This window comes from Carassius auratus, unplaced genomic scaffold (genome assembly GCF_003368295.1).
Source record: "Carassius auratus strain Wakin unplaced genomic scaffold, ASM336829v1 scaf_tig00037141, whole genome shotgun sequence".
NCBI classification, from domain to species: Eukaryota; Metazoa; Chordata; class Actinopteri; order Cypriniformes; family Cyprinidae; genus Carassius; species Carassius auratus.
The window spans coordinates 57596-73470 of record NW_020526358.1 but is presented as its reverse complement, the minus strand read 5'-3'; the positions used below and the strand labels follow the sequence as shown (position 1 = coordinate 73470).

General features: G+C 36.2%; 1 protein-coding gene and 1 long non-coding RNA gene across 2 annotated transcripts in view; both read right to left on the bottom strand.

Moving 5' to 3' along the window:
• LOC113082904 (serine-rich adhesin for platelets-like) overlaps positions 1-15875 on the bottom strand; it is a 41979-nt gene that overhangs the window by 16296 nt on the left and 9808 nt on the right. Inside the window, exons 8-16 of the mRNA XM_026254321.1 lie at positions 15159-15257; positions 6758-7075; positions 6149-6466; positions 5728-6060; positions 4714-4899; positions 912-1007; positions 655-698; positions 310-567; positions 186-197 (exon numbers count right to left, since the gene is read on the bottom strand). Of these exons, the coding sequence (XP_026110106.1) occupies positions 186-197; positions 310-567; positions 655-698; positions 912-1007; positions 4714-4899; positions 5728-6060; positions 6149-6466; positions 6758-7075; positions 15159-15257 (1664 nt within the window). The remainder of the gene's footprint in view (positions 1-185; positions 198-309; positions 568-654; positions 699-911; positions 1008-4713; positions 4900-5727; positions 6061-6148; positions 6467-6757; positions 7076-15158; positions 15258-15875) is intronic.
• Positions 14141-15597, bottom strand: LOC113082911 (uncharacterized). Its single transcript, XR_003282977.1, has 3 exons — positions 15416-15597; positions 15031-15257; positions 14141-14203 (listed from the first exon to the last, which is right to left on the bottom strand). It is a non-coding gene; the product is annotated as an uncharacterized LOC113082911 (long non-coding RNA).

The window sequence follows — 15875 nt, the reverse complement described above, 5'->3', positions numbered from 1 at the left end:
GTGTAGTTTAACATTAACAAAACTAACTGATCACAGGCGCATATTCTTTTATCTCAGAAATATTAGGTACATTTTTACATCAAATGCTGACCAAAAACACAGAGGTTGTTCTGATCATTTCTTTGCAGAACAAAACACTGCTCTGTCATTTAAAGATTCTTCACATTGACAGTCAAAAGTCTGACCTGCAAGACTGTCTAAAATATACAGCAGAAGACAACCACAAAAATAACACAAATACTAATCAGAGAAGCTTGAACCCAAAATCAAAACTTTCAGTTGATTGAGATCATCTGCTGTGTGTCATCAGTCAGTGAGATGATTGACAGCAGCGTATTCACTGCAATCCTGATTATTCCTCAATCTGACACCCTCAGGGCAGTCTGCTTTCTTCTGGAAATCAACCACGGAGTAATTCAGATCCTCAGCAGATGTGATGAAGATCTGAGAGTCACCAGTGTCTTTCTGAACTGTAGCATAAACACAGTCAGGAGAAACAGAGGGGTTTGTGGGTAACTGTTTGTGAGAGTCTTTAATCTCCTCATAATCACAACCAGTGTGAGAAACCTGCAGAGAAAAAAAGTTATTTACAGCTCTGAAGAAATTCATTTTAAAATACTTTAACATTTATTCAACATATTAGTTTATACGAACCACTCCATGTTTTTCTGCTCCAGTCTGAGATGATGAATCACCGCCTGCAAAAACAAGAGTCTAAATTAACAACATTATATCACATTTCTACATTGAAGTCTGTTTTCATGTATCATCAAATATCTGTATTTTGATCATGTCTCTTTGCAGTCTGTAGATGGAGACAGACTCAAAATGGAAAAATAGGAACAAATCTTTGTTTTAAACGCCATATGAAGTGAGTTTCTGCATCTAAAGACATTAAGAAGGAGCTTTACCTCGAGACTGATGCTTCTTAGAGAGAAACAGAAATAAGAGACCAACGCTGATCAGAACCAGAAGAAGCAGAAGCAGAGGAACGATCAGAGAAGAGTCTGTAAACACAGGAGAAACGATCAGGTCCATCAGTCAGATCAATCTGAGCAAACATCAGATCAGATCATGGCCTTATCTTGACGTTTGTGACAGGATTGTCCGGACTATGAAACTGGGCCTGCAGGTTTCAAGGTTTCACGCTGTACATTCACACAAGTGCTGTAAATAATGTTCTCGTCTCACACTTGCACATCTGTTATGCTCATATAAAGCTGAATGTACAGATTGTTCAGATTGTCATAAACAGACTTTTTGAGCACAACATTACTGTAACCCCGCTGTGTTTAAAAATACTGTAACCTGAGGTTAAACCGTGTGGAAACACCCCAAAAATATACCACAGCATTTTATTTTTGAGGATGGAAATGCAGAGTCCCACCTAGTTAATCTTAAACTCTGCGGACCCAGTACTGGGTCTAAAAATAGCCTGCAAAATGTTCATGCTTCACTTGCAAAGCCTTCCTTATATGGTATCAGCCCATATATGGGTTCATTTGAAAGCTTAGAGTGTTTTATTTACAAAGAATACCATTCATTGGGGTTTTATGATTCATAAAGTTGTAAAATTAAGCTTTTCAGAAGAATGTGTATTTAAAATATTTTTCACAAAACAGTCAAGCCATATATCACAAGAAAGCTCTTATTCTCAGGAATTTGACAATGTAGATCATTTTATTGTGTGACAATCACAGATAGAATGATCTTCAATTAAATTGCAATGTAACATTTCTCACCTCAGTGCAAACTATTAATTATCCTCGTAGCACCGCTTCAGTCAGCTGCAAACAGCCACAAATACCTATATACTCGATGTCATCTTTTAGATTAGAATCTCTTCTTTCAAACAAGACCATTTTTACGTTTCTGCGTGCTTCCTTCTGTGAGATATAAAGCGTTTTGTCCAAGTGCGCACATACAGAAAACACGCGCTCTTGCGCAAGACGCGCTCTCTATATCATTTGATGGGCCTGAGCGCCTGTCTTAAAATACATCGATCTGATCTCGTTTGTGAAGCACTATTTGTCCCTTTAGCTATCAGTCTGAGCTGTGTGCTCCACTCGGGGGTGCTGAATTTGACATCTCTGCGTCAACAGCGGGGGGAGGGAGTGGACAGTGAGTGACCATTTCCACATCCGCCGGGGCAGCGGTGGCCGATGGGATACAGTAAATACACATGGATTATTCCAGTACTGTGTGGATGAACATGTATTCGTCTGTACATGTTCGGAAGGTCGTTTACCAGCATCCGGCTCCCGGATTAGCGCTGATAATGCGTCAAAACAAACAGACGGTATGCTGGAAGATGACAGATACAGATGATGGAGACAGGTCAGATGTCCTAATCGGTATACCAATACAGAATGGACATAAATGAAATTATATGAAACTGGAGATTGTGGATTCTATTTTAGATTGTGATAGACCAGATATATTTCATAATTTAAAGCAGTTTGCTAGTTTGCAGTTTGACTTGTCCTTTTTCAAAGATTGTTCTGAACACACACACACACAACAAAACACTTTGTATTGAGGTGGTTCATCATATGAAAAACTAAATAAAAAATACTAATCGTCACTAACAGCAGCTTTGTATGTAACTTCAAAGTGTTTTCTGTAAAATAAAATACAGATATTGCATATTTCCCCTCTGCATGTATGTATAGGAACATTTCATATTTGGGAAGGTGGATATTTTATACAAAAAGGGTATTATACCTTCCTTCAGTTGGAATGGAATAACTTTTAAATAGATTATAATAGAAACAAATTTATTTTTTACTCTATTAGCTGACATGTGCTGGAAACACATAAAATAGGTCTGAAGCTGCTAGGCCCTTCATTGCCTGAGCATCTTCCATTTCAAACTTCAGTTTATAAAAAATAAAATAAAGCGCCTTGTTTTTTCCCTATTTATTTTAACACAGACAACATATTAAATCATTTTTTATCAGGTTTAACAGTGTTTATGTAATGTCAAAGGGTTTCCTTTAAAATGATATCAAACATTTGTATGTACACCTCTGCATGTGGGAATGGGAAGCTTTTGAATTTAGGTAGGAAAATGGCAGGCGGAAATCCCCAAAATAGCATTTGAGCTTAACTGGTCAAGGGGCCGTTCACATGTCGCGTCTTTTGCGTGCTCAAGTTCGTTATTTCCAATGTAGGCGAGCGGTATGCACACTCATAATGGAAGTGGCACGGTCGTGATGCGCACGTGGTGCGATGTGATTGTTTTTTCCAGGCGCGTCCGCACCGCATCGAGTTAAAAACATCTCAACTTTTGTAAATGCTGCAAGTGCACTGCGGGTCATGTGACAAGAACCAACCAATCAGCTTGTGACAAGAACCAACCAATCAGCTTCATCCTTTCCTGTAACAATGTTGAAAGCTCAGCCAAGATGAAGGAACAGCTGATCATAGCTGTATATGGATTGCCATTTTGAAATAAATTTAGTAGCAGAGCTACTGCAAGTGATTTTTAGAGCTGCAAATCCATTTTTACTTTGCTGAAATTTCCGCATCTTCATGGAGAGAGCAGGTCATGGTTGCTTAGCAACGGCAGACGCCTCAGGAGTGCAGCTGCCCGAGCGCTTTGGAAATAAGGAGAAAGCTGTGCAACTAGCATTTTCCACACGTTTTTAGGTGCGATATGTGAACGGCCCCTAAGATTTCTAAACCTTAGGCCGGTGACCAGGGGCGTTGCACAAGATCCCGGGCCCTATGCATAGGCAGTCCTGATGGGCCCCCATGCCCCCCCCCTGGAACATATCCAGGTAAAATAATATATATCCCAATGGCCCTCTCTTCCTTTGGGGCCCTGGTAATCAGTCCTGGTTTTACCCCCAGTCCGATGCCCCTGCCGGTGACACACTGGCTGCGTGGCGTGAGTGTGGCGTTTCTGCTGCGTGTCAGTTGCGTGACGGCTGCTTCGCGTTTTCTGTGTCTTTACACACCAGAATCGTGCCTGACGCCTGACATCGTCCACAGTATTGAATGGCAAAATAGACTATGTTTGACAGGTGCAATATTTGAAAATCGATAATTATTTATTTATTTTTTAAATTACATTTATATCTGAATATATATCAACCTATAGACTTTCAAACATCAAAGTGTCATGAATTAATATGAAGTTGTGTGCAAAATGACATATAAACATATTTTCCTATTATATTTTGCCTGGAAACGCTTCCAACACACACACGTGTCGCGTGAAAAATAGGCGTCGGTTCTATTTCTAGCTTGCACGCGGTTTCCGCGCGTCTCACACAGGCAGTCTGTTTGCTCTAACCTGTTAACATGGGAGCCGAATTACAAACGGTCACGCCACGCAGCTGAGACGCTTGCGCCACGCATCCAGTGTGTCGCCGTTATTCTTGAACTCGCAAGCTACTGGAAGTTAAATATTCGTTAATGACACACAAATGCTGCGGACGTCTTGATACAAACTGTCGAAATGCAAATTCACCTCAGCAGGTCTACATTTACAAGAAGACAATTAGTTTATTATTATTATTATTATTATTATTATTATTATTATTATTATTATTATTATTATTATTATGCTTAATACTATTATTTTACATTAATATTTCAAAATATTTAATTACTTTAATTTTGCCAGAGTAAAAAAAAAATCTAGTTTTTTAGTGTTTAGAAATATCATTCAGATACACCATGAATCACATGACTGTATTTCAGCACCTGCAGATGTGAAACTGGATGGAGATGATTTTGAAACTCTTGTGATCAGTGGAGATGTGACCGATGAGAAAGAAGAAGCAGATGATGATGATGATGATGATGATGATGATGATGATGATGATGATGATGACGATGATGATGACGTTGGTGATGATGATGGCAGTGGTGAATTTGTTTTCGGAATATCTGTATATAAAACAATAAAAAAATGCATTTCTAAGGTTTTTATTTTATTTTTATTTTTTACACACACATCATGACATGACTTTTTTCCATGGTATATGTTACTGATGTCACACATTCACTTCCCAGAATGAATGTTTGCTGATACAGAGACGCTCAGAGAAGAAATCTGCCAGCTGTCTGTTTGAGTTTCTGTGACTGAAGCCTGTGGTTTCTCAGTGAATAAAAGAGTTCATAGCATCTTTAACTGCAGCTTCTTCACTATAGTACAAGACTACTGAAATGACTCACAGAAGTGATGAGAAACCTGTACTGATACTGCATCAGGATGAGCAAACTTGATCTAGTTTAAAAACTGTAGTTATAATGTGTCAGAATGACCAACTAATGCTGCAACAACAAACACTGTTGAAATATGCAATTACCACATGAAGAACAACAATCTTCTGCTTTTAAATACGTGCAGATCTGCAGGTCCTGCATTCACACGCTGCTGTAGCCTTTCCCAAGATAACGCTAGTAAATAAATTATCCATACACATACATGCATGAAGAACCGTATGAATAAAACAGTCACAAACACTAACACTGACCACTGCATTTGCAGAACAGCATTATAATTCTACACAAAACTGGTTTTACTGAATATAAACTGCAGCAGTTTTGCAATTACACTTCCATTTCTGTACACTTCCTCTTTTTCTTCCATTTCTGTACACTTCCACTTTTCTTTGCTCAGTCAAGCAGCACAGAATACAGTGATCTGCTGATTGAAAGCTAAATGTGATTTTGAATTATGTTGATTATTATGAGTGAGAAAGTCATCTGTACCAGTAACGCTGACGAGGACTCGTGTGATGAAGCTCTTGTGTCCTGGATCAGACTGAACTCCACACCAGTATTCAGCTGAATGTTGTTGAGTCACATGACTGATGATTCCCGTCAGGAGCTGCTGCTCTCTGTCATCATACAGCTGCATCTGTCCCTCAGCGCTCCATCTTCTGCTCTCCTTCACAGACGTCTCTTCAGCACAGAGATCAGATCCAGATCTCCTGCAGACAAACTTCACATCAGCACTGTGGGATTGTGGGTATCTGCAGCTGATGTTCACAGATGCTCCTGCAGCAGCGGAGAGACTGATGCTCTTCTGACAGCAATCAGCTGCTTGAGAGACAAATCAAGTTCACATTAAACACCAGATTCATGAATTTTACCATATAAAGCAATGCATGTGTGAATAAAAATGGCTCACCCTTCTTAATGTCCAGGTAAAACTCAGAGAAGAAACTGTAGTCTTCAGAAACTGTAACTATAATCTTATATTTTCCAGAATCTTTCACATTCAGTTCTCTGATAAACAGACGTAAGAGACGAGCAGATCTGTCATCATGAACAGAGAATCGACCGTCCTGTGTCCATTCTGCTGCTTTGTCAGTCTTTTTCAGAGTAAAACATTGAAGTACTTCAGTATTACACACATCTATCAAAAGGTTCTTTTGATGCATCTCATATTTAAAGTTTAGAATGATGTTTCCTTCTGAATAGCCGGTCATCGTCCTGATTTGTTGACCTGTAAAACACAAATCATTTGTCAGAAGCACATACAAGTCAATGAACACATCTGGTCACTTTGATGCACCATTTATGAACGCAAGTTAAATTTGTGAATATAAATCTTACATTGAGAGATAAAAACATTCAAGATTTGTTTATTTGTCACATACACAATTATATAAAGCATATATAACCAGCAGTGAAATGTGAGAAAAAGCTATTGATGGCATATTTTATAGGTTACACATGTTAACCACATGTATTGTGGTGTTGTGTAGACCATTGTGAGTTTGAGGGTTTCATTTACCTGTTACAACATTCAGCTTCACTTCAGTGTAGGAATCTATTCCTGATCTATCAACCGCACACTGGTACGTCCCAGAATCCTCTTCACTCAGATCTCTGATGGTCACAGTGAAAACGGCTGCTCTTGTGTCGTCATACAGAGAGAATCTTCCAGAATCAACCCATTTATTTTTAATATCCGTCTTGATGAGGTCAGAGCATGATGACCACTGTCCTCTACAAAAATACTTGTTCTTGTCTGTATATCCTCGATCATATCTGCATGTGATGCTGACTCCTCCTCCTGAATATCCTGTCACACTGATGGAGCTCAACACACCTACAACAAACCAGCATCTTAATACAACAATCACATATTTATATCAGAATGAACAGAGATGAAAGTTTTTCAGAGTGAATTCATGAGCTGAAGTGAAAGTCTGTGCTGTTTCGAGTGATTTACTGAGTTCAGACTCTCACCAGGAATCATCAGCAGAGTGAAAGTCCAGATGATCTTCATTCTTCTCTCTTCTTCAGTGATCTTCTCTGTTGTTAGTGGATTCAGTTCTTCTGAAGCTCTCGATGTGTGTTCAGATGAGTTTTACTGTTTCTTTCCTGGTCACATGTTTAACACGAACAGATGAATGTGACAGAGACGCCCACTTCCTCTGAGAGAGAGAGAGAGAGAGAGAGAGAGAGAGAGAGAGAGAGAGAGAGAGAGATATGGTTAATAAAAAGGGAAGTGAAGCTATTATTTCACACATGCTGCGTATGACCATTCAGGACTCCCCTTAAAAAAAGAGAAGTCTATTCAAGTTTGCTATAGTATAGGTCATTGAAACTTAAAAAACGAGGAAAGTATACTTTGTTTACTTTATATGCACTTCTCAGAAATATACTTAAAATGAGATTTAAGTATACTTGACTTATACTTGATATATTTTGTGCTACAGCCTACTTATGCTCCAAGCACTTTTCCATTGTGTATGGTAGAGGGCGCTATTACACATCTTCTATACAAAATGTCCAAAACATAAAAACATCAAAGAAGAGACCGAAAAACATCAGAATTTTTCACAAGTAATCTAACATTATCTTTTTGACCCTTGAAGAGGTAATAATGATTGTCAAGCTTTTGGACTCCATCTTGATTATCATTCTGATTCCAGTTTATAGTCCTTTGTTTAAAATGTTGTTTATTTCTTTCTTTATTTTTTTATTTATAAAACTTATCCACATGTTTATAAAAAAATATAATAATGTTTCATGAAGCTAGAATATTTTAGTTTACAAGCAGAAACCCTTTTCTTTCTTTTGATGTTTTATATGTTCAGATTTTCATATAAAAAAATATATCCACATTCTTAAATTGAGACATAATAATATACTTAAAGTATGATGCAAAGTTAACTTAAAGAAAGCTTACGAGTAAACTTGCAGCATAGTACTGTAGTGGGTTGGGCGGATGAGATGGGAAGTGTACCTTTAAGGCCTGCTCACTGGCACTGATCATTTGGATCAGGTGGCGCAAGTGATGTGTCCCTTTAAATGTGTTGTGAGACATGAACAGAAAAAATGCGGTGCCAGTTGAAGAGCGAGCCTCTTGGGTATTCGGCTGTGTAAACAGGAGAACTTCGATTTGGTGTCAGCGTGTATGGTAACCAGTAAATGGTGCCAGAAGTCACGAGTCTACAAACACTCGCTCGCATAATAGCAAGTAGTGATCCTACAGGGGTTTGCAGTAACGAGTAACATCGAGGATAGTGCACAGCTATTAGTCATTCATACCGTTTAACTTTATTGTTACGGGGTATATAGCTTGAATCAATTTAGGCTGGTGTCCAAAGAAAATGAGGATTGCCTTCGTTGGCCACTAACCATTGTTTTTCCTCATTTCATTTTACTTTGTATTTCTTTGTGTGTGTGTGAGTGTCTTGGGGATCTGCTACCACTGTTTTTTGATGACCTGGACCTAGGTGGGCCTAGGATGGAGTCCGGCTAGTGGTCGTTTGTTAATTTAAATGTTGTTTTGTCTGTTTGGTAATTGTTATAATTTAACATCCGGCCTATGGGCATTGTGCAATATTTCCTTAATTTACTTAATTTTTATTTGGCAAGTTTTTGCACAAGCATTTTTCAAGTAAATTTAACACATTTGGAAATTAAGTAAATCTACTTAACTAAGTTAAGTAAAAAAAATAAAATAATAATAAGTACATTTTATTGAATAAAATTTAATTAAATAATATTAAATTAACGCGTTTAGCAGACACTTTTATCCAAAGCAACTTACAGTGCATTCAGGCTAACAGTTTTCACCTTTCATGTGTTCCCGGGGAATCAAACCCCCAACCTTGCGCTTGCTAATGCAATGTTCTACCACTGAGCTACAGGAACACTTCAAGATCTTGTGAAAAATAAGTGAAAACTTCACTTACTTACTTTTTTATTTTGGAAAAGTTTTTACACTAACAAAAAACCCGAAACAGATATTCTAGAAATTTCTAAATGTAAAATTTTTTTTTTCAAAACAGTTTTATCAAATGAGGGTAAATAAGTATCTCACTTCTGTCCCTTTAAACCAGTTTACAGCAAAGACAGCACGAAGGACTGGATGCACATGATAAATATTCTGCAATTAAGAAAACAGACAAAAGAAATAGCACTGTAAAACACGATAAGTAAACTTTACTCAAACCGTTTGAGTAAATAGATTGCCTTGATTTAAACCATGCTCCAGCTCCACTTATTAATAACCAGACTGACTTTATTTCTGTCAGACGTCTACAGAAGATCTTATTGAGAATGAACTAAGGTTTAGATGTTGATTTATTTTCATTTGAAGTAACCATGTTAGAGATCAGTGTTTGCTTTAGTTGGGGTCTTGACCCTTGATTTCTGTCTCAGTCTTTTCTCTGGCTGTTATAACCGTGTGTTTCTGAAACACATTTGTTGTAACTCAAAAGCCCAGAAGAAATGCCGTCAGGTGTTAACCTGTACCTAGGTGTAGGTTGTTATACTTTATATTAGTGATGATAATCATCAATTATTCATCTGTATGGCGTCTAATGAAGAAGGTGTTGTGTAATTAGTAGAAGTGATTCTGGTAAAAGTGAGATTAAGAGCCAGTGATTCTGTGATAATCAGTTAATATAAAAATGACTTTCTAAACATTTTTGTACACATACATTTTTCTTCTATGCCAGTAGTTGGTCAAACACAGACATTAATAATCAGAATATGAACCTCTACAATGGTGACGAAAAAAAAAACATGCTGCAATGCATGCTGGGTACTATTGTAGTGCAGAACTCATCCATGGCTCCCAGCATGCACTGCAGCATTTTTTTTATGGTCACCATTGTTGAGGTTCATATTCTGATTATTGATGTCTTTGTGTGACTGATTTACACCGTAGAAGACCAAACTGTTTGAAAAGTCGTTCATATTAACTGATTATCACAGAAGCACTGGCTCTTAGAATCACTTTTACTATAATCAATCACATTAAAGAACACATTTTTCATCAGAGATTAGACTTCGTACAGTTCAATAATTGATGATTATCATCAATATACAGAGTATAACAACCTACACCTAGATACAGGCTAACACTAGTGATGGGATTTATGGCTCTTTGAGGGTATCCGGATCTTCGCGATCCGTTCCTTTCAAAGAGCCGTTCAAAAGAATGGCTCTTTTGGCTCTTTTTAAATATTTAGTCAGTTTTAAGAAGCCAGCTTGGGAGCATCTCAGTTTATCCTGGAAATAATCACTGGGAGGTATTATGAGGTGAGATTTGTAGTCAAATAATTAAAGTGCAGATATCACACACCAATATCTGAGTTTGAATTATTCTGAAATATTGATTATTACCTAATTTCTCATGTGTGGACTATATTCCATAGGGTTGCACAAATCCCTCTGCTTAGACAGTGACATCATTATTTTGATTTACCTTTAGTACAAAGTGTGTGTGTGTGTGTGTGTGTGTAAAACTACGTTGACTTATGTTATTCATACAATACCTACTCACAAATAAACGTAAAAAAACAAAGCCGGCTGCAATGAATTTCTGTGCAAAACAGCTTTTACTACAAACACTTCCACACAAGAGCATTGTTATCACACAAGAACATTTTGATAGAAAACTATTTTTTTTTTTTTAAGTAGATAAAATTAGAATAAATAAAATGGAAATGTCTACATACTACATACTATTACTACTGTAAACTTTGCAAATAGGACATCAGCCCCTTCAAGTCAATGAACAATAACAAAGTGGGCTGCAATGAATGTCTGTGGAAAACAGCTTTTAGTGAAACATTTCTATACAAGTACAGTATCACAAAAGAAAATTTTTAATGATTTTAAAATAAGTTTTAAATGAACACAAAATGCAATGTAAATGCATGCACAACTAATAACTAATATCATCACGCTATAAAGGGTTGGCCTGCGCTGGGTGCGCCCCTCCCCCTATAACTGTTCTGTCTCCTGGCGGAGCTCATTTGTATGAACACGCATAGGAAAAAAGAACGATAGAAAGAACGGCTCCTCTCCAGTCGCGACTCGGCTCCCATCGTTCATGTTTATGAGCCGTTCAAAAGAATCGGTTCGTTCGCGAACGTCACAACTCTAGTTAACACCTGACGGCATTTCTTCTGGGCTTTTGAGTTACAACAAATGTGTTTTAGAAACACATGGTTATAACAGCCAGAGAAAAGATTAAGACAGAAGTCAAGGGTCAAGAGCCCAACTAAAGCAAACACTGATCTCTAACATGGTTACTTCAAATGAAACAATAAATCAACATCTAAACCTTAGTTCATTCTCAATAAGGTCTTCTGTAGACGTCTGACAGAAATAAAGTCAGTCTGGTTATTAATAAGTGGAGCTGGTGATGCTGTTTGTGGGGTTGTTTAATCAGATCTTGAGAGATTTCATGTATTTCAGTTGATTTCATCTAAGGCTGTGTCTGAAGTCAGTTGTAGTAGTTCTTGTGTTTCTCTTTTCTTCAGTGATTCTGTTTGTTAACAGCAGCTGTTCATCACTAATTCTCAATCAGCACTTAGTTAATCACTTAATCACTTGAATGCAAAGTTTTAAAACTTACATGGTTTAAATCAAGGCAATCAATTACTCAAACGGTTTGAGTAAAGTTTACTTATCGGGTTTTACAGTGCTATTTCTTTTGTCTGTTTTCTTAATTGCAGAATATTTATCATGTGCATCCAGTCCTTCGTGCTGTCTTTGCTGTAAACTGGTTTAAAGGGACAGAAGTGAGAGACTTATTTACCCTCATTTGATAAAACTGTTTTGAAAAAAAAAAAAATTTTACATTTAGAAATTTCTAGAATATCTGTTTCTGTTTTTTTGTTAGTGTAAAAACTTTTCCAAAATAAAAAAGTAAGTAAGTGAAATTTTCACTTATTTTTCAGAAGATCTTGAAGTGTTCCTGTAGCTCAGTGGTAGAACATTGCATTAGCAAGTGCAAGGTTGGGGGTTTGATTCCCTGGGAACACATGATAGGTGAAAATTGTTAGCCTGAATGCACTGTATGTTGCTTTGGATAAAAGTGTCTGCTAAATGCATTAATTTAATATTATTTAATTAAAATTTACTCAGTAAAATATACTTATTCGTTTTTTTGATTATTTTACTTAACTTGAAAAATGCTTGTGCAAAAACTTGCCAAATAAAAATTAAGTAAATTTACTTATTACTTTTTTCAGTGTGTTTACTACTGTGAAATGCTGTATTAATGTATGTGCGGCCAGTTTGGTTTGAAGTGTTTCTTGCAGTGTTGGAGTGTGTGTGTGTGTGTGAACTTTATCTATTTGACTTCATTCACTGTAGTCTAGTATTGTTCGACTTTATATCTTATTATAACACATTTATGAGACTTTTATTCAGTGTGATTTTTTTATTGTAGAATTGTTCACTGTTACGTATCGATGATATTTGTCTGCTCCAATTGCCAATCAGTGTATTATTGTCTAGTGTTTAATAAAATTGAGTATATTAGTCCCATATTCATCCTTTCATTGGAGATGACTTGTCTAATTAGTTTAAAGGGGAGCGCTGGTTGGGTTTTCTAAGTTTCATATACAAATTGTGCGAACATGCGCCCCCTCAGGATCACAGTACTACTAAACTAGTAGTTTACTGAGACTGCAAAGTGTAAAATATGTGTAAAATGCTAAAAGTATCCAATTAGTAAACTATCAGTATACATTTAAGTTCACTTTTAGTATAATTGCAGTACAAACTACAAACATGTAAACTAGATTACTAAATTCTACTAAACTAAATTTTACTACTGTAATACTTAAAAGTATACTTTTTTATAGTAAAAGTGGGCCAATTTAGTCCCAATGCGTATTGAAACAGTGCACTTAGAAGTATACTACTAGAACACTGATATTTGTATACTTGCTACAGGAAGTATACTTAAAAATATATTTGAACTTTACCTAAGTATACTTCATAATATAAATTAAAGTGTACTTGTTTTTGGTAAGGGTCACAAACACATGCATATATATATATATATATATATATATATATATATATATATATATATATGTTGGATTCATAAGTTATGCTATGTCCTTAGTAGTGGACATCGGGACTCAATTTCTTTAGAAAAATAAAAAGACATGAATGAACATGCATAGAAACCTCTGAGGAAGGCTAGTGGCTAAACTTTCTGGACAGCACAATGAGCACTAACTACTGCGCCTGTAGATGTGAGTCTAATGTTGTAACATCAGAAATATTCAAAAATAATAAACCAATAATGTTCCATTTTAAAGAAACAAAGACACATCTTTTTTTCCATCAACACTTGACCTGTTATTACTATTGCCTATATTCAGTCTGTTTTTCTTATATATATATATATATATATATATATATATATATATATATATATATATATATATATATATATATATATATATACTGTATATAAAACCTTGCTACATAAACTGTATTAGACTAACTAGGACTTGACATAGCAATCGCTGAATTTTTGTTGGTCTGATTGATTGTTGATATTCTCATTAAGTAATTTCAGATAAAAGTGTCTGCAAAACAAATAAATATAAATAAATGTAAATGCACTACAGAATGCATACTCCTTCATTCTTTCGATTTGTAAACTCTGGTATTCAAGTTATCCCCAAGTTGAGGGTTTCTCACTCTGAAGTTGTACCTAAATGCCTCCTGAAGTTGTATTTCTGAAAATACCAAAAAGCACATGAAGGCAGCATAAATGCAAATATTAATTAATTGAGATTAAGACGCAAAAATGAAGTGAATGCAATGTTTTATTTTAACTCATTAATGACTTTTAACAAATGAATTATTATTATTTTCAACTATTTTCTCTAACAGCTTCAACATCTTCTCCTCTCTCTCTTCTGCTCTTCTTTCACACTCTCTTGCATATTCTGCTTCCTCCCTAAAAAAAAAAGAAAAACTGCAGAATTGTATCTCCACCCTTCCTCTTTTTAGTCCTCTCCTCTGTTCCCTGACCTCAAGTACCCCTGCTTTCGTTTGATGACACAAGGTTTCTCTGACATGCATGAGGCAATTCAAACTGAAAATGTTACTGAGGCTTTAGACCCAATAGACTCATGCATGTCGGGAAACCACTTCCATGAGACAGTTGTTTCACCTCCTCCCTTCGTGGATACTCCAGATTGGAGAGTTTTCAAAGTTAAAACAATTAACTTTAAATAAATATTATTTTTTACAGATCTTGACGTCACGTGTCTCATGGTAAATGTAAACGCTACTGATGTCATTCACACATTCACTACCCAGAATTCATGTTTGCTGATACATAGAAACAAAATCACAACTGTTTGTTGTTTCTCAGTGAATAACACAGTTCATGGCAGGTGACTGGATGAGCATCTTTAACTGCAGCTTCTTCAATAGAGTACAAGACAAGATATATTGTGTCTAAATGCCCAAACTAATGCTGCAGCACCAAACACTGTAGAAATATGCATTTACCACATGCAGAATATTTTGTTTTCTCCAGATTTAATAATTTGTAATTTTGTTCTCAGTGAACATACATCTGATGCGTATATGAATTATTGCATATATAACTTTGCTGTTGGCACTGTTAAAGATCATTTTATGAGTGTTACAGCAGGATATTTAAAGGTTATTGATGGCTTCTTTTATAAAATAAACGTGTGAGTCACAGTGATCAGAGTCAGTGTTGAGTGTGTGATGTTGATGATCATCATGGGTTTGAGAGTCTCAGTTACTCACCTGTTACAACATTCAGCTTCACTTCAGTGTAGGAATCTACTTTTCCATAAATATCAGTCCCACAGTAGTAAATGTATTTTTAGTATTAATCCTGATTCGGTCTGTGCACACTGACCACTGTCCTTTACAAAAATACTTGTTCTTGTCTGTATATCCTCGATCATATCTGCATGTGATGCTGACTCCTCCTCCTGAATATCCTGTCACACTGATGGAGCTCAACACACCTACAACAAACCAGCATCTTAATACAACAATCACATATTTATATCAGAATGAACAGAGATGAACTTTCAGTTTGCTTTTAAAGTATTTCAGAGTGAATTCATGAGCTGAAGTGAAAGTCTGTGCTGTTTCGAGTGATTTACTGAGTTCAGACTCTCACCAGGAATCATCAGCAGAGTGAAAGTCCAGATGATCTTCATTCTTCTCTCTTCTTCAGTGATCTTCTCTGTTGTTAGTGGATTCAGTTCTTCTGAAGCTCTCGATGTGTGTTCAGATGAGTTTTACTGTTTTCTGGTCACGACTTCAACATGAACTGCTGAATGTGACGGAAAGTCGCCCACTTCCTCTGATAAAAAAGTACAATAAAGAGGGAAGTTTACAAATGCTGTACATGGAGATGCAGAACTCACAGACATCAAACTAATTTTGTTATTTCACAGGGATTTTGACAAAATTATTCTATTTCGAACACTTGAGATGGAGATCATTTATTTATATGTATATCATGATGATTATTGATTGATTTTTTTTATTGTGAGTTTTTTTTTTTTTTTTTTTTATGTGATCACCAGTAGATTCATTCACAAGAAACATTGAAACATTTGAAAACAGTGATTTGT